We start from the raw sequence: 20,275 nt of genomic DNA, 5'->3' as shown, positions 1-20,275 counted from the left end.
AATCAATAAAGTAATCAAGCTAGTACTAGCGTTTCTATGACAACAAACAGTTGTGCTATCATGTCAGATTATTTAAGGCTCGAATGAGCTTAGATGAAAAATGTACTGGAAGACAAGAAAATGTACATACAGTGACAATGAGTGCATTAAAGACTCCAATAGATTATAAATGTTTAGAAGAAGAACTTCACGCGGCTCTCACAGCCGATGAATTGTATAAGTTACAAAACGATGCTAAAATCCGAGCTGTTGAACAAGGAGTACCGACATATGAGCATTTCAGACAGATGGTAATTAATTTTACTTATATGTATAATAAAAAAAGACATAGTTTTCTCTAAATAATTTTTAAGAATTTATAAATATATCAGTAAATTTTGATTTTATATGATTGTATCATAGTTTTTTTATACATAACTATTATTTTTTTAAATATATAATCAAAAATCACAAAAATGTGTTTACTTTTTTACTAAAATTATAATTATATAAAAGGTGAATGGTGCTCACTTAAAACCTTTGGATCGTAATGATATGAAACCTAAAATTGGAGTGCAATGGAATCCCATGATTAATGTTACTGGATCTCATAACTCGATTATATCTACTGTAGGAAAATCGAAATGCGATCAAGAAAGTAACAGAAATATTACAAAGAAGTCTCCAGAAACGTACGAAGATTTTGTACAATCCTGGAGAACAATTACAGACCATTCTGAAAAATTCACTTATATATGGAATCTAAAGTAAGAATCATGGAATGTATAACGATGAATGTTACATTAATAACATTTTTTTTTACAGGAACAATTTGCGGAATTATATTTTTCGAGTAGAGATACCTGCATCTTTTTTCAGTGATTTTATGGATGTGTGTCTACAATATTTATCGGATATGGACGATGTAACATCGATTACAGAAATTCTCAATATACTAAGCACATGTAACAGATTCGATCTGACGATATGTTTTATGACAAAAAATGAGCGATCTATATGCGAGCAAATTTTCCAACAATTGCAACTCAAAGCAACATCGCAAGATAAATCGTTGAAAAGTGCAATCGAGTCATTAGCCGTAAAATATCAGATTAAGATTAACTAATATAGCATAATAATGCATCCTTTCTATAAATAATATGATCAATATAATCAGAGAAAATATTAAATAAAATAAATAATTAAAGACTATTGTTAGATAATTCGCCTAAAGTCAATAAAGAATTAATCAAAGAATATGTTGTTAAAATTAAAAGCCACGCACCAGAAACATCCTGTACATGCATGTAATAATTCTAAGGATTTCTAGAGATTATTCTAATCAGCGCGCCCAGAAAGTCGTAGCAGACGGCGCGCATGATGTAACCATACCATGACAGCACGATCAGCTGAGCGAGCAAGATGGCGACACGCGGCGCTTTGCCGTATACGGAAAGAATGCGGCGATTCTCACGCCAATGCGATAACAATAAAATATACATTGATCTTTGTTCTTATCGCTTACATATGAGGGAATGCCTCGGAAATGTTTAACATTTATAATCTTCCCCATGTTTTTCGATCGCGCCTCACGGAACCGCCGTGACGCGTATACAACCTGGTGATACATGTGTGTGTATGTGTGTGTGTGGTAAATAAGCGAACTCTCGACGACGTCTTGTCGCCGTCGTCGTCGTCGTGATCGCGAACTCGTCACGCCAGCCCAAACATTTGACAGTGGACGATAGTGTAATCTCGATATTGTGATCACCGAGATAGGATTCAGCCGAGGATCGAGAGGATGATAAGATATGTGCCGCGGACATCGTGCCGCGGCGGCGGTTGGTCGCGCGAGACGACGATTAATTTGCATCATCGGTTAACCGCGCGTCTCATCCTCTCGCCGCCACGAGACTGAAAGAAAGAGAGAGAGAGAGAGTGATAAAGAGAGCCGGGGACCGGGGAGGCGACCATCGATAAAGGTAGATCGTGGGTGCCGCGGAAAAAAAAAACACAAAAACGAGCAACGCGAAAGCGCGCCGCCGCCTCGACACCGCCATGAGGCTGGAGGAGATGCCGTTGCGGCTAAGCTCTGACGAGCGGGACTTTGAAATGGACGACGACGAGACGGATTACTTGCTGCAGCCGTCCGAGGACAGCATCAGGCAACTGACGTCGAGGCGACGGCGCATCAAGGATTGCTCCAAGTACCTGGGAAACTGCCTCTGCGGGTGAGTTGCGGCTTGTCTACAAGGTGTTTCGGAACGCGTGACATCACACACCTGAAATATTCCATAAGAATTAGAAATAATCATGATAGATTTTAAATGCCAATTAATATCGCTACTATGAATAATAATAGATTTTTAGAAAATACATGACACCCTGCACAATATATTTCATGCATCCAAATATAAATCATAATAAATCTTTTTATCATTTTTCTTATTTTATAGATTGGAAAAATGTCCCTGAAAATTTTGCTTATTACATATAAATCTTAAATTTTTTTATAGTTTCAGACATTCTATAACAAATAAATTTTTTTGTATATCGGCTACAAGTATTTATTATTTAATATATTTAGATGCATGAAATATACTGTGCAATGTGTCACGTATTTTCTAAAAATCTGTTATTTATTTATGTTATTTAAAAAATTATATTTTTATTTATAGTATTAAAGCACGCGATATTATTTGGCATTTAAAATTCGAAATAAATTTTAGTTTAATAAAATTTTGCGCGGCACATGTTTCTATCATTTATCGATTATAAACAGCATATCATTTATTTCTAATTTAATTAAGCTCAGCTAACGTTCGTGTTGCTCGATTGAAATAAGAGAAGCGAGAAAACGCGCTATAATCATCTCTTGCTAACAAAATTGATTCGAAAACATAAGTAATTGCATAAAAAACATGCATCTATTGTTCGCTATATACCGTAAATCAATGAAACAACGGAGCTTATAATCTAACATGATGGTAAAATGCGATCGATCGAAAGCTACGCGTTACGCGTGCTCGAAATATTGTATTCGGCCCTCACGTTTGACCCCTTATCGCGGTATCGCTCGAGTGCGACATTTTGCTTACGTAGCTTCTGATTGATATGTTCTGTTAGCGTTTATATAAAACGTATTGTGCGTATTAAGTATGTTCACCTAACTAACATTAGATTGGAAAGAAAAGAGAACGTTATTTTTCAATGTTATGGAATCTACCGTAAATTTCAATTTTTTGACTATATATTCGCAACCTCTTAATAAGAAAGTAATATAATTACCGTTTTTAATTATGTAAAATTATTTCGTGAGTTTTCGATGTCCTGTAAATAAAAAATTCAAGTTTTCTTACAAAGAAGAGCTTTTTCGGACAAACCAATGTTTTTTTCTTTGCCTCTTTTAATCGCGATTATCACAACTTTTTCGAAACATTTCTAGTTAGGACAATATTACATTTAAATCCCTTTAGTAGCAACATAAAACTTATTGAATTCAATTTTTAACATTAGCTAAAAACAATTATTTTCCTTGAAATCAATTATTTCTTGTACATATATACATACCTGAAGAATTTCCATAATGATGTCCGAAAAAAACTCTGATGCTCTTGCTCGTTAATATTTTTCAAATTGTGCCGTTATGCAAAGGTCATAGATATATATGTCTATAGAAAGTTGCCGTTGACGGGATATAAAAACGAGCTATTTTTACGCGGTCGCTTATTGGCTGGACACTGTTTTATCGACAGAGTTCAACCAATCGCGAATGATCCAGTTTGTTTGACATTTCTGCGTTAGACGCATCTTGCAATCCTGTATTCTGCGACGCGTGATGTCATAATATTGTTAGTGTCTTGATAATAAATTGACGAGACTTATCATACAATATATAATAATTTCTGTGTCGTGTGTGAAGAAAGTGGGCGAAATTGCGCCAGTGCAATCTTGCCCTCAAATGAGGAAAATAATCTAAATGGAGACGCAAAGCAACGTTATAAGGATGTCCAAGGAGGACATTCCGTTAATATCCAAGCCTCGGAATGACAGTTCTTGGTCGAGGTGACGCATATACCTTATCTCGACTAAAAAGCGTGGCCTCGATTTTATGCTCGGCCCGTTGTTCTGCTGTATTTTCCGTAACGCAAGAATCCTCGCTCTATCGTGGATTTTCCATTTGCAAAAACAGATTTCTTAGATAGATATATGTCACAGTCGATGCGCGCGAATGCAGCTCGGTTCGATCAATGCTTCAGACGATACATAGTTGTTTATGCTCATCAAACTTTAATAATTAAAATCCATTGTAGTGTGCCTGATTATTAATTATATCACATCGCAAATTAAATTTTACGGAATATAATATTTTTGCAAGCAGTATTTCAGATAATAATAAACATATGATAGGAAGGATAAGAATTTTTTCAAAAAGAAATTTTATTTTGTCAATTTTAAACATAATTTTGTTAATTTGGGATTGTTTCTCACGATTGCAGATGTTGTACTTGGATGTGGAGGAGATGTTGCAGAGAACGGGAATTAAGAGCCAGGGTTATCCATATTGGGCAACCTATGCACGAAAAATTTCCCACCAATGTAATAAGAAATCAAAAATACAATGTTGTAACTTTTTTGCCTTTGGTATGTTTTTCTCATTAAAAACGATAATTGATAATTTTTGTATCTTTTTAAAAATTGGATAAAACAGTGCAGTCAATAATAATCATATTTCTATTTTACAGGTTCTTTTTCAGCAGTTTAAATTTTTTTTGAATTTATATTTTCTGCTTATGGCTATATCTCAATTCATACCAGACATAAGAATAGGATATTTGTATACATATTGGGGACCATTGTGCTTTGTTTTAACTGTAACAATTTTCCGCGAAGCTGTCGATGATTTTAGAAGATATAAAAGAGACAAAGAAGTTAATGCACAAAAGTATTATAGATTAGTAAAAGGTTTTGATACGCCAGAATTAGTACCAAGTTCCAAATTACGAGTAGGTGACTTGGTAAGTCGCACCAAAGTATTTCTCTTTAGTAGTCAGTCTTATCTTAATTTTATATTTTTTCTTACGTAATAAGAGTTATATATAAATAAATTGTGCTTTTCTTTTCTACAAGGTAATAGTAGAGAAGGGCCAGAGAGTACCAGCTGATTTGGTATTATTACGCACAACAGAAAAATCTGGCGCATGTTTTGTACGAACTGATCAACTGGATGGAGAAACGGATTGGAAATTGAGATTAGCAGTGCCTGCAACGCAAAAACTAGAAAACAATTCTCAATTGTTTGATATTAAAGCCAGTTTATATGTTGAAAAACCTCAAAAGGATATACATAGCTTTATTGGCACTTTTTCAAGAGTAGGAATTTAATTTTCTTGCATCTCTTCTAAAATCTCTTTCAATATTTTTTTTTATATGATTATTTACTCTATTCTTAGTACGATGGATATAGCAGTGAAGAAAGCTTGGGTGTGGACAACACATTATGGGCTAATACAGCTGTGGCATCAGGCTCTGCTCTTGGTATTGTTGTTTACACTGGTCAGGAAACGCGATCTCTAATGAATCATTCAGAAATTAGATCAAAAGTTGGTTTGCTCGATCAAGAAATCAATCAGTTGACAAAGGTATTGCACATGTAGAAATTATACATCAAAATGTTAATATACGATATACTAAAACATTGGTATATCTATTGATTATATTTCGGCAGGTACTATTTTGTGCAGTAATAGGACTCGCACTTGTAATGATGTGTTTGAAAGGATTCAATGGACCATGGTACCGTTATATGTTTCGTTTTGTCCTACTATTTTCTTACATTATACCAATCAGTTTAAGAGTAAATCTGGACATGGGCAAGGCGTTTTACGCCTGGTGTATACAAAGAGATAAGGATATTGCTGGTACAGTGGTGAGAACAACCACTATTCCTGAAGAACTGGGACGCATATCGTATTTGCTGAGTGATAAGACCGGAACGTTGACACAGAATAAAATGGTGTTCAAGAAGTTGCATTTGGGCACCATATCTTACAGTCAGGAAACATTCGACGAAGTGACGTCGGTATTGAAGACTTATTATCCGATTGATTCGGAGAATTCCCCGGTGAGACCGGTGCTGTCCTTGCATAGCGGAAAAGTGCGAAGGTCGGAGAATACACGAATCTACGATGCCGTGCACGCTCTAGCACTGTGCCATAACGTAACTCCGGTATATGATGAGATAAGCAAATCTTCGAATTTGGATTCAGTGAGTGTGCATACAGTGGAAACTGGAGATACAGGTTCCATTCAAAGGTATTGCTCTCTCGTTAGCAAATTGTGAGAGCTCTAGGATATCCTTGACCAGTAATGAAATTTTGATGTTTCAGTCAAACAGAAGCGGATCAACATTACTATCCACCTGAACAGAAACGTAATTATCAAGCTTCTAGTCCAGACGAAGTGGCTCTGGTGAAATGGACAGAAGAAATAGGATTGGCTCTGGCCAAACGAGACCTAAATTCGATGCAGTTGAAGACTTTGAATGGTCAAATATTGAATTACACCATACTGCAAATATTCCCTTTTACGTCAGAAACCAAGCGAATGGGAATAATCGTGAGGGAAGAATCCAGCTCCGAGATCGTATTTTACTTGAAGGGTGCTGATGTCGTAATGTCCGGTATTGTACAGTATAACGATTGGCTGGAAGAAGTATGTGAAAACATGGCACGCGAGGGTCTCAGAACATTAGTTGTGGCCAAAAAAAATTTGACCGAAGATCAGTATCTAGATTTTGAAGCAAGGTAACACGCATATTATTATGAATATTACATTTACATTGATGAGAGAATGAAAATATAAATGACAACTATCACAATTATCGGCATTATGTATTATAGATATAATGCGGCAAGAATGAGCGTCAGCGATCGTGTATCGAGAGTTGTTGCGGTGGTGGAGAGTCTTGAAAGGGAAATGGAACTGTTATGCGTTACCGGCGTTGAGGATAGATTACAAGACAGAGTGAGGCCTACATTGGAACTCTTGAGAAACGCTGGAATCAAAATATGGATGTTGACCGGCGACAAGCTAGAAACTGCAACGTGTATAGCAAAATCATCGTGTTTAGTTTCGCGCGCTCAAGGATTGCATGTTTTCAAATCTGTCGTGACGCGCACTGATGCCCACTTGGAGCTGAATACATTTCGCAAGAAGCAAGATTGTGCCTTAGTTATCAGCGGTGATTCCCTGGAGGTGTGCTTGCAATATTATGAGCAGGAATTTCTTGAACTTGCTTGTGGCTCACCCGCTGTCGTTTGCTGCCGGTGCTCTCCCACTCAGAAAGCCGAAGTTGTCAGTCTTATACAAAGACATACTGGCAAGAGAACAGCAGCCGTTGGCGATGGTGGTAATGATGTCTCCATGATACAAGCTGCAGATGCCGGTATGTGTGTTTGTATTTAAATTCTCTTAGATAATCCAATCATATATATTACATCTCCCCATATATTATTATTGTATATATTTGCTTATAGGAATTGGTCTCGAAGGTCTTGAGGGAAGACAAGCATCGCTAGCTGCAGATTTTTCAATTTCTCAGTTTAATCATCTTGCTAATTTATTACTAGTCCACGGTAGAAGAAGTTACAAACGATCGGCTGCATTAAGTCAATTTGTCATACATCGTGGTCTGATAATTTCAACTATGCAGGCTGTATTCTCTGCAGTTTTTTATTTGTCTTCAGTTGCCTTATATCAAGGTTTTCTTATGGTAGGGTAAGTAATATTGGCAAACATGTTAAAAATTTAATTTAAAGCTTATTATATCCTCCTAATACATAATTTTCCTTTATACATAAGATATATATTTATATATATTGTATATTTATATATATACTGTTTTAAAAAATATATAGGGTATTCCTATTTTAATGGAAATAGTAACTTTTATATGATGTCAAGTTTTCGAGATATACAGTGTTTTTATTAAAATGGAATATTCTGTATATCAAAATCCATTATGTAAAGTTTATAAAATTTTTTTTATAGATATGCAACAATATATACAATGTTTCCCGTCTTTTCATTGGTATTAGACAAGGATGTATCGGGAAAAATGGCGCTTACCTATCCAGAACTTTATAAAGAGCTTAGTAAAGGCCGTTCATTATCATATAAAACATTTTTTATGTGGGTTTTGATAAGTATATATCAAGGTATATAGCTTTAATTAAATCTAAATAACATATATATATATATATATATATAATACATACAAAAATGAAAAATATATTTTCTGTTTTATTTCAGGAGGAGTAATTATGTATGGTGCACTTATAATGTTCGAGGATGAATTTATTCATATAGTAGCTATCAGTTTTTCGGCGCTAGTTTTGACGGAGTTAATAATGGTTGCTTTGACCATTAGAACCTGGCATCATATAATGATACTTGCAGAAATTTTCTCTCTAGCGCTTTATTTATTGTCTTTGGTCGTTCTCAAAGATTATTTTGGTAAGTTTGCAGCACTTGATAACAAAAGATAATTAAATATAAATAAAGATAATTAAATATAATTAAATATACAAAAAAAGATAATTACATATAAATTCACCTCATTAATGACTTTTTTCTTATTATTTTACACAGATGCTGAATTTATTAAGACAACAGACTTCTTATGGAAAGTATTGGTGATAACATTAGTTTCTTGCATGCCACTGTACATTTTGAAGTTTTTGAGGAAGAAGTTTTCACCTCCTAGTTACACTAAATTATCTTAAAGTTTACGCGAAAGTTGATCTATATATGAATGACAAGATAGGATAAAACCAACTTGACATATTAATAACAAAGAAAGGACATATACAAATTTTCTTTCGTTGTAATACTCCTAATCCAATCCGATTAATATAATAATATTGCTTAAATTAATTTTTAATAAAATAAAAAGTCGTACGTGAACACATTTTTATATCAACCAACTATTTTTGTAACAACCGAACGATTTTTGTAACATTGGTCCCAATGAAAATGCTTATACTGCAAGATAAGATCAAAATTTTCTTGTATTATATTTCACTGACTTAAAAAAAAAGATAGGGATTGGATTAAAATTGTTATAACTAGAACTGAGACAACTTTATAATGTTACGTATAATTAATTTTTCCTGGAAGCTTATTTACTATGCATCTTTGCTTTAGGTTTATTACATGACTTTTTTTATATCAATTTTTTCTTTATATTTCTTTTTTGTCCATCTTATTTATATTTTTGAATGCATTGTCAAATTTGCATCTTCCATTTCAGTATATTTAAATATATATACATATAATACGGTATTTATATATTTGATCTTTATCGCTTATTCTTAAAATACGAATTGAATGTGTTCCAATTGAGCACAATAGTATTTTTCATGTAGTAAAATTTTGAAGTATCTGCATGGATCAAGCAATCTTGATCTGTGTAATGAGAAATGCATTTTACTTGAAAAAATTATTAGAAAGTTAATATAATTAAATGATAGAACTGTAGTATCAGAAACAAAACTGTGATTTTTACAACCAAGTCTAAACAGCATTTTTTGCACTAACATTATATGAGAAACCTCTGAGATTTTATTTTCAAAAGATTCATTTTTTCCTCTTCTTCTTAAAAATTTTATTTTATTTCTTCCTTTCTATGAAGAACATATATCTTTTATTGTTATTTATATTCTCAGTCATGTATGTTGCGCATAAATAATAATACTGGATTACGTAATATGTTTTATATTCATGTATATACTGCAAGCATGTAGAACATACCTGTAATCGTTGTTATCACTAATGTGGATGAAGCATACCACAAATAATATAATAGCTGTTTTTAGAAGACTATTATTTACTATGTATAATGCGTTTATGATTAATTTATTTGCAAATAAAATAATATATTCCTTAACCTGACTTGCAATATTCATATTGCTCATATAATTCATGTCCACATTTTATTAAAATCGATAATATCGTTTGAAGTAAATTATTCATAGAGTTCATCCTCTAGATACAAGAACTATTCTGTTAGGGAAATAATTTGTTCTTAACTTTATCTAACAATTACATTAAGTTTAGCAGTTACTGTTTTTTCTATTTGATCATGAATCTTATTGACTTGCTTTTGAGTTAAAGTACGTTCCATGTGTCTGTATACTATGCTGTAACAATGGGATGTCTTTTTAGTTTTTGGATGGGTGAATTCATCTTTCAGCAAAATTTGTTCAATAACATCACCACCTATCTCTCTAACTATGTCATAAAAATTTTGGGAAGAGTAACTTCCATCTTGTGGTAACCAGAAGCTTAAGTCGTTTGTACAAGGAGGATATACGCTGATAGGCTATAAAAAACATTCAACATATTCATACAAGTTATTTAAAAGGTATAGATATAATACACCTTACAATATTCGAGATATTCCTTAAATATTTATCTTACCTTGTACTGTATATGTGCATTCGGATTGTCTACTTTAAACTGATTCAAGAAACCCGCATCGTTACTCCAAAATAATCTTATATCCGGAATATTATACAAGCACATGGCTAAACGTTCCAAACCAAGCCCAAATGCCCATCCGATCCGATCTACGGCACCGGATTTCTGGAGAATCTCTTGGCGCATAATGCCACAGCCTAGTATTTCGAGCCATTTGTCATTATAGAATACTTCCAACTCCCATGATGGATGAGTGAATGGAAAATATTGGTCAACCCATCGGCATTGCACCTCTATTAACAAAAAATATTTTTCGATCTCAATTTCAAGTTTCTCATTTTTATTATAATGGCAAAGAAGTATTAATTTTTAATTTGGAAATTAAGTACGTATTCTCTTATGTGTATATTGTTCAGAAATATTAAATAAATACCTTTGCCAAATATAATTTGTGCTAAGCTTATTAAAGTATTTTTCAATTCCTGCTCCATTATTTTCACTACTTCTAATGTATGACAACCCTGCTTCTCAGCGTTTTCTATTCCTCTATGCTCAAATAGCTTCATACTTTCAGAATCGTTTACATTGCAAAATATTTCTTCCAATGTTCGCAATCTGACTGCATCAACCTGGTGAAAAACCGGATAATGCGTACTATCAATTTCATCACGTCTGTATACGTCCCCGATGACAAGAAAATTATTTAATCCCATCGAAATTAATTCCGCTTGATGCGCAGTCATATGTGCTCTCAGCAATGTGTCTTGATTTATGAAGTAACAATCAGTTTTCTTTCTACTTGGATGATCTTTCGGTACAAGAAGGGAGTCGAAATTTTGAGCAACTGTCACTATAGGACATATATTATCATATATACTAAAGGACGGTGTTCCGCTTTTACCGCGAAACTGTCCATAAAAATAGTTTACAATGCGCTGACGTAAGAGTGACAGTGGATGGTATTGCTTAACATGCAAGTTTCTTTCTAATTTAGCTACAATGCTTGGAGTGACATTTGTCCAATTGTCCGTCGCATATTTTCGACCCAAGAGCACAAATTCGTTGGCGTTTTTATCAACATTCGCAACAGTAGACGTTCTCCTACAGATTGCATTAACATTGTTTACAAGTGTTTTCTTGCAAAAGTAACACCTAATAAAAGAAAATATTTTAAATATTAGTTAAAGATGAATGAAATGTGCTCAGGCATAACATCATATTACATACCACATTATTGAATTAATTAATTTATTATTTTCATAAGAAAATATGTGTTACATGTATTAATTCACATTGATATTTTGAAATTGTTGTTTCAATATAAAACTATATATGTGCGTACATTATGTCAACTGCAAAGGATAGATTTTCACTAATTTTCATACACTTCTGTATATTCACATCATATTAACAAAAAGTTAGTTTAAAATATAACTAGAGATTCAAATCACTATTATAAGCAAATAAAATATGCAGAGGTTATGTACAAAAATGCCGGATATTTGATATTACATAAAACACAATAAAACAGATAGAGCTTTTAATTAAGAAATAATTTTATTTGATTGCACGCTGATATTTCGAATAATATTCTATTAATGATATTAGCGAGAAGTTACGATTGGCATAGATATAGATATATCGGAATTATCAAACTACACATCGATGCCTCGATATAACCATGTGCCACAGTTTACAACTACAACCGCATCAAATTTGCATCAGATTGCGTGGTTTGCCGGACAGTTTTATTTAAATTAATACAAAGTATAGATCTTGTTTTTGATAAATAATGATTCCTAATCGAAGTGCGATTTTGAACCTTTATCGAAATTTAATTCGAGAAAGCAAAAAATGGAGCTCATACAATTACAGGTAATATATTAATTACATATATTGTTACTCGATAACCTTTATATTAAATACTTAAGAACGTGAATCACAGCTTTTTTGACATTTTTTAAATAATATTTTGGAGAAGAAGATACAATTCAGTTCTGTTTCAAGGATATCTATGAAAATATATTATTGCAGCTATGTAAATTTAGGTTAGAAGAGGATATAGGGAGAATAATTATTTTTTCAAATAATGGTGACATGAATCTTGTGAAACATTTATTATGCAAATTTATATATAATGTAACAATATATATAAAATTTATATGATGTAAACAATATATATACAAACATAAATTACTTTCTACTTTTCAGAATGTATGCTCTGCGAAAGATACGATATGAATTCAAGGAGAACAAAATGTTAACTGACAAGGAACAGATTAGGCAGTGTTACGTAAAAGGGCAAGAGACATTGGATATGATCAAGAGACAAGTCATATTAGGCAGTCTTTACAATACTAGGCCATTAGTGATTGAAACTAAAAACAAGTTATGTGATACACCGACTTAGAATATAAAATAATTTTAGTATTTAAAACTGTACTATGGATACACATCTTATTAAAATTTTTAAACAGAGAATTTTTTAAGTCATATAATTTCAAATTTTCAAACTCGGAATTTTTCAAGTACCGCATATATTTAATTCAATATCATCGTGTCAAGCATGAATATTTTTATGCAAAATTTTTTTAAAATATTATAAGACATTCATGGTTAAGGAGATGTAATAATAATTAGTTATTTAATTATGAAGGAGAACTCTGTGATTACTTATTCATGTCTTCATAGAAAAAATTCTGTAATTATTTATGTAAAGATACTTCATTTTTCATCACTATGTAACATATGCTGAAATGTTTTTCTATTTACATATGTATGTATAAAATTATATATTGTACATATTTCTTCAAATTGTTAAGAAATTAAATAATTTTGTTAATACCGTAACACATACTGCGTGGATCTGTATATTCCACAAGATTGATGATTTTACAATTGATAATTGTGTATTACAAATAATTGAACAAGATCATATCTTGAAAATTATTTCTGTAAAAAAAAAAAATCATTAGGAGAGGTATTTTTCATATATACAAAATATCTTGAAAAATACGTTAAAAATAATAGCTCATACAATGTATTAAATCAAGCAATAAAAATATATTGAATTTCACACTCCACGTGCATACTAGGTGTTAGAAATGTCTTCCTTTAGACATATTCTGTTAAAAAATGTGTGCTTAATATAACATTTATATAGAAAAGTATTTCTGACATCCTATGTAGAATTTCCATATTTAACTACACTCCTGAATCTTTCTTCTCTTTTCCGAACAATTATATATATCTCACATTTTATTTTAATACAAAAAGTGCAGAATAATAATAAGTATTTCGTTTTAACTGGTGATATAATATGAATGAAAGAGTATACGTATATGAATATGAATGATTTTTCAGTACTACCAAACACTCTGGGAACATACGAAAAGTAAAAAGAGACGGAAAGAGTAGGCCTGCTGATCAGCTGTTTCAAGATGACAGCTGATCCAGTGCGTTGCATGACGCGACTCGCGATGTAATAGTTACGGGACCGTGTTTATATCTGTGTGTGTTACAATAGAGAAAAATAATTGTTGCTAAAGAATGGCTACGAGGAATTTGACCGAGCCCTTCGTTCTGATGCGAAATAATGCTTTGCAGACCAGGCATATCTACGCCGAACAGGTGCGTACTTACTTAACCTGTTCCACACCTGTGCAAAAATCGTACTGTCTGCGTTTTGTGATTTTTCACATGAGTCATTCGATATATTTCTTCAGAATCTTACTGATCGAGTGGCACTGGTGGAATCAGACTCCGGTGGATCCGATAATGTCGAACTGAAAGGTGTGAGCGCGGACAGCGGTGCGCCGCCTGTCTGGGTGGACGCTTTGGAAGAGACACAGTACATCTTGAACAAATTACGTGTGAAAATAGATAGCCTGGTCGAGCTGCACTCCAAGCAGCTCACCAGGCCCACCTTGGACGATACGTGTCAGGTTTGTTTGAATTGCCAGGATTATCAGTCATAAATAACACTGCTAGTTGGATTTAGAAGAACCCTTCTATCACTGTCTTGTAAAAAAATAAATGTATCAATGCCAAGCGAAAAACTTTTTTCTCTTGTATAATAATTATATAATGCAATAGTTTATAAAGTATAACATTATACATATAGGAAGAAAGACAAATGGAACAATTGACACGAGAGATTGGACGTGCATTCTCTAATGGCTATAGACAAGTACAAACAATTAAGTCAGCTGGCAGGCATGAAACTAAGCCTGCTGAACGTCGGCTAGCTGTTAGCGCAGTAATGGCCCTTTCGACTGCTTTACAAGAATTAGGTCTTCGATATAGATCAGCACAAAATCATTACTTGACACGTATGTTCTCTTTGCGTAGCTAATAAAAATGAATATTTAATAATATCTTAATAAACTGCAATATTTTTTATTTGCATTATATTCAATTATTATGAATACTTGCAGAGGTGAAATCAAGAGAAGAGAGGAATAGTCAGTTCTTTGCAGAAGATCAGTCTTTTTTAGATAATGTAGCAACCGATTCTTGGTTGACAGAATCAAATGAGGCAACTGCTGACTATTGGCAGAAAAATGAGCAAAGACAGGACTCGGTTTTATTGCAGTTGGAGGAACCAGAAGATAGAGTAAAATTAGCATTGGAAAGAGAAGAACAAATTGGAAGTATAGTTCAAAGTATAGCAGACTTAAAACACATTTTCAAGGTAAATTACATGCAAAATCATTATAAATACTTATAATAATAATGATTTTAATATATAAGCAACATATATCGCAAATATATTTTTTCATCTGAATATATTCTTTTGACATTTATTTCATTTATTGCCAGTAATAATAAGATTTATAAAATTTTGGATAAAATTCTGGGTTTTTATTATGCAGGATCTTGCAATAATGGTAGAGGATCAGGGTACTATTTTAGATCGTATTGACTATAACATCGAGCAAACACAGGTGCAAGTACAGGAGGGTTATAAACAATTAAAGAAAGCAGACTCGTATCAAAAGGCTAATAAAAAATTGTACTGCATCGTTGTTCTCGCGGCTGCTATTATATTGCTTAGCTTTGTGTTTATCATATTTAAGACATAGAAGTATTTATAATTAAAAAATAAATATAAAAATATTGATACACTTGTTGGTATTTATCATCGTGTTCCATAAAATTATATCTTTATAGAATCTGTTGTAATGATGGAAAACTATTTTTATTAAGATAGTATATGCAGTCTTTTCTCAGATATTATACCAACAGGGAGACAATGTATTCAAGGATTATGGCAGATCATTTTCAAGGTAAATTACATGCAAAATCATTATAAATACTTATAATAATAATGATTTTAATATATAAGCAACATATATCGCAAATATATTTTTTCATCTGAATATATTCTTTTGACATTTATTTCATTTATTGCCAGTAATAATAAGATTTATAAAGTTTTGGATAAAATTCTGGGTTTTTATTATGCAGGATCTTGCAATAATGGTAGAGGATCAGGGTACTATTTTAGATCGTATTGACTATAACATCGAGCAAACACAGGTGCAAGTACAGGAGGGTTATAAACAATTAAAGAAAGCAGACTCGTATCAAAAGGCTAATAAAAAATTGTACTGCATCGTTGTTCTCGCGGCTGCTATTATATTGCTTAGCTTTGTGTTTATCATATTTAAGACATAGAAGTATTTATAATTAAAAAATAAATATAAAAATATTGATACACTTGTTGGTATTTATCATCGTGTTCCATAAAATTATATCTTTATAGAATCTGTTGTAATGATGGAAAACTATTTTTATTAAGATAGTATATGCAGTCTTTTCTCAGATATTATACCAACAGGGAGACAATGTATTCAAGGATTATGGCAGATGTCTGTTTATTTTATCTATTTCCGAATTAATCTATTAGAAAGATTTAAATATATGTGGCATTAATCTTTTTAATTAATATTAATCCCCATTTGTATAAACCAATTTTAAAACAGTATCATTATATTTTAAGTAGCCACTTTTAATTTTTACAATGCATATTAAAAATGATTGTAGATAAACTTATATAATAAATAGAATAATTTATTTACCTCATACTTAGCTTTATATATTTTTATAGTGGAAAGTTATAAATTTATTTTTATTTACATGTGATATATCGATAGAAAATACTGCAGTACGATTTTTTATATCTGTATTGTAAACTGTTCTAGACTGTGTAGATGTCCACAATTGTTAAACAAGATCATTCCATGATAATAAAAAACTGACTGGTTAAGAGATATATGTGGTACTTATTTTTTTTTGTATATATAATACATATATATAGGATGGTCCATACATAAAATATTACAGATTGTTTTTGAAAATTATCAGGGATAGGTATTTTAAGATCTGTAGGGATCCTTTTCAAGGATAAACAGGTACTCTATCAAATCCTCTAAGGAACAGGCGCAATCATCCTTATTTTCCTTTTTTTTTAACAGAACCACATTTCTTATATATATATAAATCGATAGTTCTTATGTGTAAAAATATGTATATTTACAACTAAATATAATACGCTCAAGTTTTGTTCTATTTAATTTTTTCTATTTCATTGCAACTTTTTGAACATTGCACCTCCTATCACAGATGTGTATTATAAGTATTTTCGTTATATTTATACATATGCTTTATCCCCCTGTCTTACTGTTTAGCTAATCAGTATATCACACACAATTCTTGTATCAATAAAACTTCTAAAAATTTCACGCATATGTTACTATGCTATACAAATCAACAGGTTTCTCAATGTTCACTTCATCTTTTGTGTACGCTATAGCAGCACTTTGCTTTGCTCCTAATTACAAATTTGTTGTAACATTGTTATGTTAAATACATTAGGCTTTTTATTACAGTATGTATAATGTACCATACTAATTTATACACATTGTACGTTTTTGTAATATGAAAAAAGAATATTTTCTGCATTTTAATGGAATATCATTCACTATATAAAAATTATAATAAAGATACAAAAAGTAGAATGTTTTTCTTTTTCTTTAACATATATCGTTAAATAAAATAAACTTAATGTAATATATGTATATATACCGCATATCGTAAACAAAACCATATAAACTGCAAACAACAAGATAAGCATGTAAATTAAGTATAAATAAGCACTATTAAGTAATAAAAAATAAGAAATAATATTGAGTAATAAAAATAATATTAAGTAATAACAATAATGGTAATATTTTGTACTAAATAGAGGTGGTATTACTGAGATGTATAAAATACATATTAATATGTATAAAATACATATTAATAACAATTAATAATATAATACAAATTAATAATAGGGCATTAGCCTAAATCTACTAAAGAGTAATCACAGCTTATTAATAAGAAAGGCATATTACAGCAAATTAAAGATGTTACATAAAAATTAATATACGATAATCACTGGATTCACTTTACGAAATTTGTTCTCATTCACAAATTCTTTAAAAATAATAATGCAAAATGTAGAAACGCGCTTATATGTTAATGCAACAGTTTGATTACTCTGGTAAGAACATATAATTCCACACATAAAAATAAAAATGATTAAAAGTATTCATAAAATACATATAATGTATGTATAAGTAGATGTGCATAAAAAGATATTTAATTTAATTATTCATTAAAAGAATAATCCTAAACATATTCAATAATTCGGAAAGAATGTATGTCAAGGGTTTCGTTGTATGTTATCCGATTTTTTATAAAACTAGTTATGATACAGGTTATATTTTCATTTACTCTATGAGGAGAGGAGTGGCATATTTGTACAAAGGCTATCGTGCGTAATTTTCAATTGTAGAATGAATTGTAGATGATGAATTATGTAATTATATCGTTGTTCCTGTTTTCTATAAATAATTCTCTTATCAAATGGAATGTTAAGAAACGCAAATGGATCTAAAACAGATTTAACAATAAGATAGCATCTAAATTGTTATCTTTTTTTACATTGTATGCTATCCAACAAATAAACATTGACCTATTTGTTCTTTATCTTGATCTATGAGATATTTCGATGAAACAATTAAATAGTTATGATATATACACTTAAATATCGATTAAATTTTCTTATGAAGGACTAACATATGCAAAAAAATATTATACAAAAATAATTTTAACAGTATCTGTATAAACCGATTTACCTAAATTAATCTTCTAAATATTTAGAACTGTGTGTAAATTAAGTTTTTCAGCATTCACACGAATTGAGCAGTAGAAATCACACAATTGTTTCAATACGCTTGTATATAAAACAACTTTGCTAAGACACGATCGGTTCGCATGAACGGCTGACAGATTTCTCAGATGTTGTGGTGCACAGGATATGTGCAAGAATTCCAAGCGCACCGCCCAGAACAAAGCGAACAAAGTTGTTACCGGTTAGAGGTCCCAGAGCGTAAAATCCCTTTGTCGGCGCCTTGGTCACCTCGTATGTGAAATCATCAATTTCAATCGGATTCGACTTACTATCAATCAGCTTGTCCGCGAGCTTACCCAATCCTACACCGTTACCTTCCAAGTAAGATAAATCTGGTTTATATCCTAAAATGAAATTATTCAATACATTTTGTGGACACCATAATCTTTTCATTAATGCAACATTATATCTTGTATCGATAGTTCTAAATCTATAAAAGCTCTACTACCATATAGAAAAGATGATCTCTTTACCCACTTCCTCCCTTAAATTTTCTGCTGCCCAATGTTTTCAACAATTTGCCCATTTCATCTCTTACTTTTATCCAGAAAGAGTTTTCTGATTTACTTATAATTAATTATATATAATCATTTATAATAACAATAATAAAAAGTAATTTAGCATTTTAATATGTTTTAACTCCAAAATCATTTCAAAGTTATATCATTATTCATGGTTCAATATATATTAATGTTAACTATGATATGCAAGAAAAGACTGATTTTTTCATTTAAAAAAGACAATGAGGACGCTGAAAACTCTGAAAAACATGACTTTAGACAAAAAAATTTCCTTGCACTATATACGCTCTTCGAAACCATTTAAATTGCGTTTATAAGGTTTTTCCATATTGTCAGAAATAAAGAAATAATTAGGTGTCCAGTTTCTGTTGGGATATCTTATATGTGCTTACCGATAAGTATAGCCGCAATAGATACTTCGAACGTGTGCAGTTGACCGTCCGGAGCGGAAAAGGTAACTGTCCTTCTTGTATTCATGTTTTCGTCCTCGCGACTCTCGCCGAGACTGACGAGCGTGTATCCCGGCAGTGATTTGTACAAAGGATAATTTGTACCTCCGTCAGCCATCATCTGGTATATCTTGTGATATTCCGGATATATGGAATTCGGCAGCCATTGCAGTCGATCGTAACTAGTAGTTATTCTCTCGGCGGTTTCTTTGCCCCATTCGCTCGATGAATTGCGGAACGCATGCAACACTGGTATCCCTCGAAAACGTGCGGCCATAATCGCGTCGGCCGCACTAAGACCAGCTCCAACTACTAACACCGATTGCATCTGCTCGTCGGTTGAACCTACAATTAATAATTTTTCAAATGAGACAACAAATCGAAAATGAATTATATAATTCGCGGATAAATAAATCGATTGTAATCGTGAAAAACGAGATAATCTATAATCTTGTGATTACATACCACGTTCATTGACCAAACGTCCCAATCGCGTTTCAAGATCATTGAGATCATGCGTCACCCAGTCGGGATGCGTGTCTTCCCCCGGAATGCCTAAGTGATTAGACAAATCGGTCGTGCCGGTCGCGAGGACCGCTCTT

The 20,275-nt window shown here is 32.0% G+C and overlaps 5 protein-coding genes and 1 long non-coding RNA gene across 8 annotated transcripts in view; 2 read left to right on the top strand and 4 right to left on the bottom strand.

Annotated features, from left to right (window-relative positions):
• LOC115246038 (tubulointerstitial nephritis antigen-like) overlaps positions 1-3,649 on the bottom strand; it is a 35,239-nt gene extending 31,590 nt beyond the window's left edge. Inside the window, exons 1-2 of one of the 3 annotated variants that reach the window (XM_029824619.1) lie at positions 3,550-3,649; positions 2,191-2,261 (exon numbers count right to left, since the gene is read on the bottom strand). In XM_029824619.1, coding sequence (XP_029680479.1) covers positions 2,191-2,261; positions 3,550-3,564 — 86 coding nt within the window. In that variant the 5' untranslated portion in view covers positions 3,565-3,649. The other 2 variants (XM_029824620.1, XM_029824617.1) reach the window with 2 other exon arrangements.
• Positions 42-9,925, top strand: LOC115246044 (probable phospholipid-transporting ATPase IIA). The gene is given in 16 exon segments (XM_029824629.1): positions 42-290; positions 496-746; positions 805-944; positions 1,962-1,979; positions 1,982-2,210; positions 4,479-4,623; positions 4,725-4,997; positions 5,110-5,352; positions 5,433-5,621; positions 5,708-6,294; positions 6,369-6,785; positions 6,882-7,426; positions 7,518-7,758; positions 8,032-8,198; positions 8,293-8,496; positions 8,632-9,925. Coding segments are annotated over 16 exon segments (3,990 nt in total). The 5' UTR covers positions 42-83; the 3' UTR covers positions 8,766-9,925.
• Positions 9,744-12,160, bottom strand: LOC115246041 (probable phenylalanine--tRNA ligase, mitochondrial). Its single transcript, XM_029824626.1, has 4 exons — positions 11,689-12,160; positions 10,895-11,613; positions 10,462-10,754; positions 9,744-10,363 (listed from the first exon to the last, which is right to left on the bottom strand). Exons 1-4 carry the CDS (start codon positions 11,691-11,693, stop codon positions 10,073-10,075), a joined length of 1,308 nt encoding a protein of 435 aa, XP_029680486.1. The 5' UTR covers positions 11,694-12,160; the 3' UTR covers positions 9,744-10,072.
• A 1,078-nt stretch (positions 12,161-13,238) lies between these two features.
• On the bottom strand, positions 13,239-13,640 carry LOC115246048. Its single transcript, XR_003885627.1, has 2 exons — positions 13,499-13,640; positions 13,239-13,413 (listed from the first exon to the last, which is right to left on the bottom strand). It is a non-coding gene; the product is annotated as an uncharacterized LOC115246048 (long non-coding RNA).
• A 309-nt stretch (positions 13,641-13,949) lies between these two features.
• On the top strand, positions 13,950-15,734 carry LOC115246042 (syntaxin-16). Its single transcript, XM_029824627.1, has 5 exons — positions 13,950-14,091; positions 14,187-14,405; positions 14,585-14,792; positions 14,898-15,154; positions 15,336-15,734. The coding sequence occupies exons 1-5, from the start codon at positions 14,011-14,013 to the stop codon at positions 15,543-15,545; spliced, it is 975 nt and encodes a 324-aa protein (XP_029680487.1). The 5' UTR covers positions 13,950-14,010; the 3' UTR covers positions 15,546-15,734.
• Positions 15,735-16,890: 1,156 nt separating this feature from the next.
• LOC115246037 (oxidative stress-induced growth inhibitor 2-like) overlaps positions 16,891-20,275 on the bottom strand; it is a 16,842-nt gene continuing 13,457 nt past the window's right edge. The window contains exons 6-8 of the mRNA XM_029824616.1: positions 20,139-20,275; positions 19,617-20,018; positions 16,891-19,047 (exon numbers count right to left, since the gene is read on the bottom strand). Of these exons, the coding sequence (XP_029680476.1) occupies positions 18,767-19,047; positions 19,617-20,018; positions 20,139-20,275 (820 nt within the window). The 3' untranslated portion in view covers positions 16,891-18,766. The remainder of the gene's footprint in view (positions 19,048-19,616; positions 20,019-20,138) is intronic.

The sequence above is a fragment of the Formica exsecta genome, unplaced genomic scaffold (genome assembly GCF_003651465.1).
Source record: "Formica exsecta isolate Colony F162 unplaced genomic scaffold, ASM365146v1 scaffold138, whole genome shotgun sequence".
In the NCBI taxonomy this organism is placed as follows: Eukaryota; Metazoa; Arthropoda; class Insecta; order Hymenoptera; family Formicidae; genus Formica; species Formica exsecta.
The sequence above is the reverse complement of the archived record's forward strand: the minus strand, read 5'-3'. Positions and strand labels throughout refer to the sequence as shown.

Coding starts and splice junctions, on each gene's coding strand:
- LOC115246041 (XM_029824626.1), bottom strand. Junction 10,755..10,894: donor ACAAATTATATTTGGCAAAG/GTATTTATTTAA, acceptor TTTTGTTAATAG/AGGTGCAATGCCGATGGGTT. Junction 10,364..10,461: donor ATGCACATATACAGTACAAG/GTAAGATAAATA, acceptor TGTTTTTTATAG/CCTATCAGCGTATATCCTCC.
- LOC115246042 (XM_029824627.1), top strand. CDS start 14,011: ATGGCTACGAGGAATTTGACCGAGCCCTTCGTTCTGATGCGAAATAAT. Junction 14,793..14,897: donor ACAAAATCATTACTTGACAC/GTATGTTCTCTT, acceptor GAATACTTGCAG/AGGTGAAATCAAGAGAAGAG. Junction 15,155..15,335: donor ACTTAAAACACATTTTCAAG/GTAAATTACATG, acceptor TTTATTATGCAG/GATCTTGCAATAATGGTAGA.